At 37.7% G+C, this 11,104-nt stretch overlaps 1 protein-coding gene and 1 pseudogene across 2 annotated transcripts; both read left to right on the top strand.

The window, feature by feature from the left end:
• The first annotated feature begins 2,361 nt into the window (after window positions 1-2,361).
• On the top strand, window positions 2,362-3,474 carry LOC113682476 (adenosine receptor A2a-like). Its single transcript, XM_027199642.2, has one exon. It carries the CDS (start codon window positions 2,368-2,370, stop codon window positions 3,298-3,300), a length of 933 nt encoding a protein of 310 aa, XP_027055443.2. The 5' UTR covers window positions 2,362-2,367; the 3' UTR covers window positions 3,301-3,474.
• Window positions 3,475-7,416: 3,942 nt separating this feature from the next.
• LOC113682472 (melanocyte-stimulating hormone receptor-like) lies at window positions 7,417-9,283 on the top strand (annotated as a pseudogene). The gene has a single exon (XR_016188087.1). The product of XR_016188087.1 is annotated as a melanocyte-stimulating hormone receptor-like (transcript).
• The last annotated feature ends 1,821 nt before the right edge of the window (window positions 9,284-11,104 follow it).

Genomic DNA, 11,104 nt, shown 5'->3' with positions numbered 1-11,104 from the left:
TTAAGATATCCTCGAAGATTAAAGCTTCCCTAGAGATTGAAGAACATAAGGCACGTTGCGGCGGGAATAATGGCTCAAGTGAATCTATCTGGGCATAGCGGAAAACAAACCAAAACACTTGAAGAACCACAATGCGTGGCAGGAAAAGCACATGAAATACACTTGCCCGTAATATTTCTCGCTGCAGCGAACATTATTCTGTCCATAAATGCATTTCACGGCAATACTCCCTTCATCCGCCTTCCAAACTTATGTTTCGTTCTTTGGCAAAGACAGATTAGTTATTTGTCTTGGCCTGATTTCACAGCCTTCTATCGATATGAATTGGCTGTCTTTGCTTCACGAAGAATGGAGTCTGTCTCTATGCAGAACTTACTAATTTTGAAGCAGCTTATAATATAACATCAGTCTCTCTCTTAACAGTGACGGCAATAAATGTGGACAGAACATCGGTCTTTTTTATCACCCTATAGCCGTCCGGTATGGCCATATCGGTATATCACTTTGCCTTATTACAGCAACGTTATAGTACAAAAACATTTTTCACCGCCTCCATCGTAACAAAAATCAAGTGCATGCTCTACAGCAGCCGAACCAACTGACTTCACTGAACGTAGTACGATACGAAAAGGCAGTATACAGTGCACTGCGGTTGCAGTTGGTTTTTAGTCGGTTGCTATTTACCGTACGGTATAGTCAGAGCAGTTTTACGTGGAAATAGACTATCATCTTCTGAATTTCTGGTCTACTTAAACTCTTCATTGAACCTGGTTTTTTTACTGTTGGAAGATTGGTGAAGTAAGAAATGTAGTAAAGGAGACAATCAGACGAACACTTTGCTGTCCATGGACTGAGCTGACTGTGAATGAGTTGTAGAAATGTGATTCACAAAAATGATAAACTGAAATACGTTCACTGCATAACTATTATTAGATTAAACAATTTGGCTGAATCTGTGCGAGCTCTCTATGATTTCAAAGATGATATTTGTGTATTAGACTTTCAGAATATTTGTTATAAATATTATGGACCCTTTTTATCGTAAAGCAACTGGTAACTTGCTCTTATCTGATTCAATACTTTGGTAAGTTTCATTTATTGTTATGTAATTAAGGATTTTAATTAGTGAAGTCAGTGAATAGTGCTAACTCATCAACCTCTTTACACAGTTTTCTTTGTTTGGAGAAATTAGCACCATCATGATGCTTTAAAATTCGAACGAAAATAATGCGTCTATTTTTTATCAACAAGTCCTAAACAAAATGAGAGATAGAATTTTCTCTTAGCCGTCTAATGACAGTCTTTTATAACAATGGGCAACTTAGTATCATCAACTGAGTTGACAGCGTAAAGAGTTTCAAAGCTGACGTTTCAAGCTTTAGCCCTTCGTCAGGGCGAATCAGAGTGAAACAGGGTAACTTAGTGCGATTAACTGAGTTGATAACGTAAATAGGCCACCGTAAAGAGTTTCAAAGCTGTCGTTTCGAGAGTTAGTCCTTAGTTAGGGTGAAGAGCTAACGCTCGAAACGTCAGCTTTGAAACTCTTTACAGTGGCCAATTTACGTTATCAACTCAGTTGATAATATTAGATTACCCTGTTATACTCTTCCACCGACGTAGCACCACAGTATCTTTAGAAACTTGCCCTCTTTTAAAAAAACCCCGATTTTTCGTGAAAGTTAATTTCCGATTCTGCTCTGTCAAATAATCTTGATCATTGTTACATTGTCTACCGTCCCGTATATTGCTTATGTCGCTCAATTTGTTTTCAACATTTCAGTTGTGTTGAGTTTATGTAATAAGTTTGTGTGACAGCGTCAAATTGTTTGTAAAACATTCTCATTTTTCTTTGCCTTTTTTACACTGTATCATGAATACAATAAACAGATGATTGCAGAAGTATTATAAGGTGTCTAAAGAGGCATCCTTTTTAGGCCCAAAACATTTCAAGTAAAGCAAACACCCCGCTTTCGCGCGAAACATTTATTATGCACCGGAGATACGATCAAGTCGATACCATTGCTATATCGTGTGTACATACAGCTGTCTCGAAAAACTCTCTCCTTAAAAAGTCCATAGCGAGCACAAAATTTCCAAATTGCCTTGCGAGTCAATGATCGAAGGGTCACATAATAAAGAGAGAGCACCGTTCGTATTCTATGATTTACGGTTTCTCGTTGGAAAAAATATTCTACAACTGATAGGCATCCGTTTTCCGTTTGACGTGTGTGACAAGATCGTGACCAGTCGATGAGTTATTATCACAAAAGGTCCTGACATGAAAATTATGAAAAAACCTGAAGTGATCCTCGGAGATGCAAGCTTCCCTACAGATTGAAAAGCATGAGGAACGTTGCTGAGGAAATAATGGCACAGGTGAACCTATCTTCTGAAACCGCAAAACAAAGCGAAACACTTGCACAACTGCGATGCGTGGCAGGATGGGCAGATGGAATACACAAGCCAATAATAACTCTCTCAATCATTAACATTTTTCTGTCCATTACTGCATTTCTTGGAAACTTCCTGATCTTAGTCGCACTCCATAAGGAGTCATCTCTTCATTCGCCATCCAAATTTCTGTATCGTTGTCTGGCAACAACTGATCTCTGTGTTGGTCTGATTTCAGAGCCTTCCGCCGTTATGTATTGGCTGTCCTTAGTTAACGAATATTGGAATTTTTGTCTCTTTATGCAAAGCACACATTTCGTAGCAGGTTTTATACTAGCATCAGTTTCCCTTTTGACAATGACCGCAGTAAGTGTAGACAGACTTCTCGCCCTAATTTTGGGGCTGAGATACAAACAAGTTGTGACTTTAAAGCGAACACATTTGCTTCTTATCATCTTTTGGATTGTTTCTTCGATTCTCGGTGCGACATCGTCCTTTCTGAATCACCGTATAGCTATCAGGTTTAGCTATGTCGTTATAGGGGTTTGTCTGATAACAACAACCGTCTCGTACATGAAAATTTTCCACGGCCTTCATCATAACCAAAATCAGCTGCAAGCGCATGTGCAACCATTTCCCCTCAACATGGCGCGATACAGAGAGGCAGTGCACAGTGCACTGTGGGTGCAGTTGGCATTAGTAGTTTGCTATTTACCGTACGGCATAGTCACAGTTGTTCTTCCTGAAGGGAGAGCTTCTCCCTTTGAATTTCTAGTCTCTGAATGCGTAGAGACCTTAGTTTACTTAAACTCTTCGTTGAACCCGTTTCTTTATTGTTGGAGGATTACTGAAGTGAGACAAGCAGTAAAGGAGACAATCAGACGAGCACTTTGCTTTCCGCAAACTTAGTTGTAGCTTTTCAGTAAGTTCTGGAAGTGTTATCCGTTACCGTTATTTGGCAAAAAAAAGGGCTGTTATAAAATAAAGCTGTTAGAAGATTTAGAGTTTGATTCGTTCGATCATAACCAATGATGCGCTTTATTAAGCTAAAACACATTCAGGGGTGGTGTGGAGAGGAGAAGAATTTTGGAAGTAAGCGGCGGATAGTTCGATGTCCACAACAGTATGAAGATGTAGTCTGGGACTGAGCAACTTCTGGAAGTGTTATCCGCCAGTAAGGCAGGCTTTGAAAAAAATAAGCTGTAAGTGGACTAAGACTAAAAATTGGTTCGATCACGTTTAGTGATGTGCTCTTTTCGCTCCTATACGACCCTCAGGAGTCCCAAAGTACGTTGAGAACGATTTCCAGTGTTTTAATTTGATATCAGATGAGAGCTTCACAGTTGTGTTTCAAATCATAGTAGATCTCAGATGTTCTCAATAGGATTTTTTCTTATGGAAAAAGCACCTCCATCTGGCTTTGGTATTTATAGCATGAGGATAGACAAAATTGATTTTGAAACATAAACCGCCTAATTTACACAGAAATTAAAAAGATGGCATCTTTTTTTTTACGATTCTAATCTTGACTGGAAAATGGCTCCGAGGGAAACTTTAAAAGCCGATCTATTTATTTCTACTAATTCACGCAATCCTAAAATTTATTTCAACCAGATTTTTCTGAAATTTAGGGAACATGGAAATTAAAACCGTAACATCCATCATTCCATTTTGCGATTCGCAAATCAAGTTCAACTTTATCTAAAATAAACAGAAGTTCACTGATCTACTTTAACCCAAAGAAAGTCGTATTTCCAACATGCGTGGAAATGCTTATATAAGTAATTTCGCCTTTCAACGCAGTGAATATTTCGTGCGATTAACAAAACAGGATTAAACAAAACAGGTTCCTTCCTGTAAAATCTTCGTAGAATGGAGATATATTTCAGTCAAAGTGTATTTCGTAGTCAGGGGAGAAAGAGAGTTCATTTTAAAGTTTTGATAGGAATTAATTAACATGACAATTCAAACATAAGTTATGGCACTCCTTTTAATGGTTCTGATCATAAATGGACGGAAGGAAGATTTTCAAGAGAAAAAATATAAGCTTGTTATTCAGAAAAATAGAGGCTGTTCTTTCAATCGGAGAGGAAGCAAAGTAGAGAGAACGATGAACAACAACAAACTGAATATCTATCAGTCTCATTAGTTACGAATAATTATTATCTTGAGGGTGGGAGGAAGTAGAAATGCGGACATACTGAACAATTTGCAAATCAGAATAAAGACAACCTTTATGAAATAGGTTAGCTTTCTTCTTTATTTGTATTTTAAGTGATCAAGCTTGAAACACAGCTAAAAGGGAAATTATTTCCTTAACAGCTTGATTCATATTTTATCAGTTGCACTACTTATAATAGGGAGTTTAAGAAAACCACGACGGCAACGGCAACAGGAACGTCACCAAACAAAAGGTTTTAATGAGTAGAACAGTGTCTGTCCACGTGCGTTAGAAACTTTTGTAGATTTCTCTGCGTCCTCTGCAAAACAATAGGGACCTTTAGCAAACCACGTCGGCAACGAGAACGTGGCAAAACAAAAGGTCTAATGAGCACAACAATAACTCAGCACGTGCGTTTTAAAACTGTGTACTTTTCTTAGCCGTCCTCTACAAAGTAACAACGTGAAATCATCAAACTTTGCGTGGTCCGAGAAAGGAAACCCCAACGGTAGATTATTTAAGTTTCCATTTGGAACTCAACGCCGTTCTCATATGTTATGCTGAGGTTAACTTGTGGCGCCGTAAGAGATGATAAACATATTCAGTCAGTCGCGAAATTCCAACTTAAAATATATATTCATTTTTAAATCGAAGTTTTCCTTGGCTTTGCTGTCCTAACTGCTAAGCGTAAGCAACGGAGGCTAATTTTTTTAATTTTTATTTATAATTTAACGCTGTGTTACCTATTCAGTTTCGAGATAGTTTTGACCGTGGAAAACAAACTAAATGACTTGCGAGTATCGCGAGATTCGTATTTAAAATGACGGTTCACTTTTTAACCGACGTTGTCCACAGCGCCGCCGTCGTCGTTTCTTAAATTCGATAATACACATTCAACAGATGTTATCAGGAAAAATAAGGACTGTTAATGTACAGTAGCAATTTGAGTTTTCCTTTCTTTCCACTGAAGATAAGTTAGCTGTTCTCTAAACCTGGGAATAAGATAAGGTGCTTTCACGCTCAACCATGATACCTAGACTATTTAACTGACGACAGAATTACCAGTGTAAAGAAATAGAACAAGAAAGAATATATGAAAAATAAAATAGCCAAATACCGAATGGTAGATAATAAACGACTTATGATGTACCTGAACCCACAGTGCACTGAACACTGCCTTTCTGTATCGCATCATGTTCCGTAATGGACAGAAAAATGTTGGTTGTTGCGAAGAATATTATAATTATTGACATATGTATTTTATTTTCCCATCCTGGCACGCATTCCTGTTCTGCCAGTATTTTATATTTGTTTTCAGACATCATCAGGTAGGTTAATTTTGACATCCGCGTGTATTTCAGACCGCAAGGACGGTCGTTTCTCCTAAGATCGTTTCAAGTTTTTGGTATATATTTTCATGTCAATATTTTTTTCTGGTGATAATTCAATAGCTTGTCATGATCTTATCAAACATGACAAATTTTGACAAGGATTGGGCCAGTCTATTCATAAGGAAAACAGATGCGTATCGATGAAACTGTTTATTGCGGAAGTCATAGGCATTATTTCCAAGGATACCGTAAATCCTGGAGTAAGTACTTCTCCCCTAATATTCGCGCCCTTTGAATGAACACAAACTGACCCGATTTGCAACACAGTGTGGCAATTTTATGCACACTCTATCCATAAGAAGGAGGGATTTTCTTTCGTGACAGTTGTATACACACGACAGATAATTTTTTGACAGCAACAATATATCTCTGATCATGAATTTTTCGCAAGAAAAGAGGCGGCTTTATTTGACTTGAAATGTTTTGAGCTTGTAAACGATGTATTTTCAGACACGTTATAATACAAGTGCAATCTTTTGTTGTTCTTATTCACAATTGAAAGGACAAAGAAAAAACCAAAAGCTTCCAATAAACGTGAAGTTCCGTTGATAAATAAAAGTATTTTTCCCGCAAAACGGACAAAGTAATCAAAACAAAAATAGCTTCATAAGAAACTTAAGGGAATATACCATCAAGGTAATATGAAAAAAAAGAATTGAATATCAACATAATACTATAAAAACACTGTCTTATTAAAACATAATGCCAGCGGCACTGTAATTAAGCAACAACTGCCAGACTGTCTCATTAATGATGAGGTATACATCTTCCTAAGAAATTAGAAGTTCCGTAAGGTAAACATTTGGGTTGAATAATCTTTTTTTCAACCGAAACTAGAGCATAAACGGAATATAAACGGAGAAGAAAATTATCAATGAGAGCAATTGAACAGGAGACCACAGAAACAACTCAAGACTTTAAGAAACCAAACACTTGAACAACTGAGGTGTGTTACAGGTGGGTTCTCTTCATTATTGTATTTCTTGGGATTGCTCTTATCCTTCACAAATGTATTTTGAAATGTTTCGTAATGTTTAACAAGTGTTTTCTATGTGATATTTATGCAAGGAATTTACGTATGAATGATATGTTAATGTTTTAGCTTGAGGAAGTCCTGTGCGATGCGTTTTGCTAATAAAGAGATTGTAAGTTATGCAAAAACCATTCGAAAGCATCCCTTCCGCTATTTTCTTTTTGTTATATAATATGTATATATGTTATTCGCCAACCGGGAGGTCCGTATTGGGAAAAACTGTGCCCTCTGTCTTGAGTACCGGCTGAGGCGTGGTGGAGGATATACGGTTTAGGATATCGCGGCGTAAGTAGGCTTTTTTAACATTTTATAATTCATTGACTTTACAGGTTTGTAAAGATCATTACCAGCTGTTAGAAAAGTCCTGATATGTAAATTTGTACTAAAAACCTGGTCTGACCTCGGAGACACAAGCTGACGAGTCTAAATGTGTAAGGAACGTTATATTGGGAATAATGGCGCAAGAAAACCTATCAAGATCGGATGCCGGAAAACAAACTGAAACTTTTATACAACTACGATGCGTGGCAGGATGGGCAGATGAAATACGCATGCCACTGATATTTCTCGTAACAACCAACATTTTTCTGTCCATTACTACATTTGTCGGTAATACCCTGATCCTGGTCGCCCTTCATAGGGATTCTTCCCTACATTCCCCATCCAAACTTATGTATCGTTGTCTGGCAACAACTGATGTCTGTGTTCGTCTGATTGCTGAGCCTTCCGCAATTAGGTATTGGCTGTCCTTGCTCCACGAAGATTGGAATCTTTGTCGCTATGCGGTAGTTACCTATTTTGTGGCAGGTTATATTCTAACAGCAGTCTCTCTCTTGACAATGACTGCAATAAGTGTGGACAGACTTCTCGTCCTGTTGTTGTGACTGGGATACAGAAAAGTTGTGAATTCGAAGCGAATATATTTGATTCTCATTACGTTCTGGATTGTTTCGATTCTGCATGGGGCATCTTACATTGTGGATCACCGTATAGCTGATTGGATTAGTCATATCGTTACACCATTGTGTCTAGTAACAGCGACGGTCTCGTACACAACAATTTTTTACCGTCTCCACCACAGCCTAAATCAAGCACAGGTACAAGTCCCACAACAGCCAAGCCAACCAGTTCCACTGAACAAAGTGAGATACAGAAAGGCACTGCACAGTGCACTGTTGGTGCAGTTGGCATCCGCTGTTTGCTACCTTCCATACGGTGTAGCCGTAACACTTTTACCGAAAGGTAGACTATCTACTTCTGAATTTCTAGTCTTAGAAGGCGTTGTGACCTTAGTTTTCTTAAACTCTTCGTTGAACCCGTTTCTCTATTGTTGGAAGATTAGTGAAGTAAGGCAAGAAGTAAAGGAGACAATCAGACAAGCACTTTCCTGTCCATAGAGTTGCCTGTAGTCTTAGAGCAAGTTGTGACAGTGTAAGTATCTGTAAGTAAAGAAGGCAAAACAAAGGCAGAAATGTTAGTTGATTAAGAATCAAATCCATTTGATCAGGATTAGTGATGCACTTTGTTATACTCTTTCGAACTTCAGCCGGGGGCGAGAAATGAGATGCTATTCTATTCTGTTGTTTGGAAACGACTGATTAAATTTATATTTCGTGACATCGCTGATACATATTACGCTTCATAAAAATTTATGGTATGAGTGTTATTCTCCTGGTATTAATATTTTCTGAGGAGTGATCGAAAGGTAAATTAATCCTTTTTATAGAACTTCGCTATCACCCAAAGGGCGGCCTCTTGCTTTCATTTGTTTCTCGATGTTTGAATACCACGATCAAACCCACGCACTCGTTTTTACATACCACTTAACCCTTTCACTCCCAAGATCTCATTAGCAATTCTCCCTACTGTCTGCCATACAGTTCTCGTGATGGTAATTTGGAGAATTGGGTATTGAGATATAGATAAAGATATATTTCAGTCAAAGTGTATTTCGTAGTCAGGGGAGGGAGAGAGTTTACTGTAAGGTTTTGATAGGAATTAATTAACATGACAATTCAAACATAAGTTATGGCACTCCTTTTAATGGTTCTGATCATAAATGGACGGAAGGAAGATCTTCAAGAGAAAAAATATAAGTTTGTTATTCAGAAAAATAGAGGCTGTTCTTTCAATCGGAGAGGAAGCAAAATAGAGAGAACGATGAACAACAACAAATGAATATCTATCAGTCTCATCAGTTACGAATAAAAATTATACTGAGAGTGTGAGAAAGTAGAACTGTGGACATGCTGAACAACTTGCAAATCAGAATAAAGACAACCTCTATGAAATAGAGAAGCTAATAAAATCTTTCTTCTTTATTTGTGTTTTAAATGATCAAGCTTGAAACACAGCTAAAAGGGAAATTATTTCCTCAACAGCTCGGTTCATATTTTATCAGTTGCACTACTAATAATAGGGAGTTTAAGAAAACCACGACGACAACGGCAACAGGAACGTCACCAAACAAAAGGTTTTAATGAGAAGAATAGTGGCTGTCCACGTGCGTTAGAAACTTTTGTAGATTTCTCTGAGTCCTCTGCAAAACAATAGGGACCTTTAGCAAACCACGTCGGCAACGAGAACGTGGCAAAACAAAAGGTCTAATGAGCGCAACAATAGCTCAGCACGTGCGTTTTAAAACTGTGACATTTCTTAGCCGTCCTCTACAAAGTAACAACGTGAAATCATCAAACTTTGCGTGGTCCGAGAAAGGAAACCCCGACGGTAGATTATTTAAGTTTCCATTTGGAACTCAACGCCGTTCTCATATGTTATGCTGAGGTTAACTTGTGGCGCCGTAAGAGATGATAAACATATTCAGTCAGTCGCGAAATTCCAACTTAAAATATATATTCATTTTTAAATCGAAGTTTCCTTGGCGTTGCTGTCCTAACTGCTAAGCGTAAGCAACGAGGGCTGATTTTTTAAATTTTTATTTATTATTTAACGCTGTGTTCCCTATTCAGTTTCGAGATAGTTTTGACAGTGAAAAACAAACTAAATGACTTGCGAGTATCGCGAGATTCGTATTTAAAATGACGGTTCACTTTTTAACCGACGTTGTCCACAGCGTCGCCGTCGTCGTTTCTTAAATTCGCTAATACACATTCAACAGATGTTATCAGGAAAAATACGGACTGTTAATGTAACAACTTGAGTTTTCCTTTCTTTCCACTGAAGATAAGTTAGCTGTTCTCTAAACCTGGGAATAAGATAAGGTGCTTTCACGCTCAACCATGATACCTAGACTATTTAACTGACGACAGAATTACCAGTGTAAAGAAATAGAACAAGAAAGAATATATGAAAAATAAAATAGCCAAATACCGAATGGTAGATAATAAACGACTTATGTTATACCTGAACCCACAGTGCACTGAACACTACCTTTCTGTATCGCATCATGTTCCGTGATGGACAGAAAAATGTTGGTTGTTGCGAAGAATATTATAGTTATTGACACATGTATTTTATTTTCCCATCCTGGCACGCATTCCTGTTCTGCCAGTATTTCATATTTGTTTTCAGACATCATCAAAAGGGTTAATTTTGACATCCGCGTGTATTTCAGACCGCAAGGACGGTCGTTTCTTCTGAGATCGTTTCAAGTTTTTGGTATACATTTTCATGTCAATGTTTTTCTCTGGTGATAATTCAATAGCTAGTCATGATCTTATCAAACATGACAAATTTTGACAAGGATTGGGCCAGTCTATTCATAAGGAAAACAGATGCGTATTGATGAAGCTGTTTATTGTTTTCGTTTGCGGAAGTCATAGGCATTATTTCCGAGGATACCGTAAATCCTGGAGTAAGTACTTCTCCCCTAATATTCGCGCCCTTTGAATGAACACAAACTGACCCGATTTGCAACACAGTGTGGCAATTTTGTACACGCTCTATCCATAAGAAGGAGGGATTTTCTTTCGTGACAGTTGTATACACACGACAGATAATTTTTGACAGCAACAATATATCTCTGATCATGAATTTTTCGCAAGAAAAGAGGCAGCTTTATTTAACTTGAAATGTTTTGAGCTTGTAAACGATGTATTTTCAGACACATTATAATACAAGTGCAATCTTTTGTTGTTCTTATTCACAATTGAAAGGACAAAGAAAAAA

The sequence above is a fragment of the Pocillopora damicornis genome, chromosome 7 (assembly GCF_964200805.1).
Source record: "Pocillopora damicornis chromosome 7, jaPocDami1.2, whole genome shotgun sequence".
Taxonomy (NCBI): domain Eukaryota; kingdom Metazoa; phylum Cnidaria; class Anthozoa; order Scleractinia; family Pocilloporidae; genus Pocillopora; species Pocillopora damicornis.
This window is presented reverse-complemented; position numbering and strand designations above follow the sequence as displayed.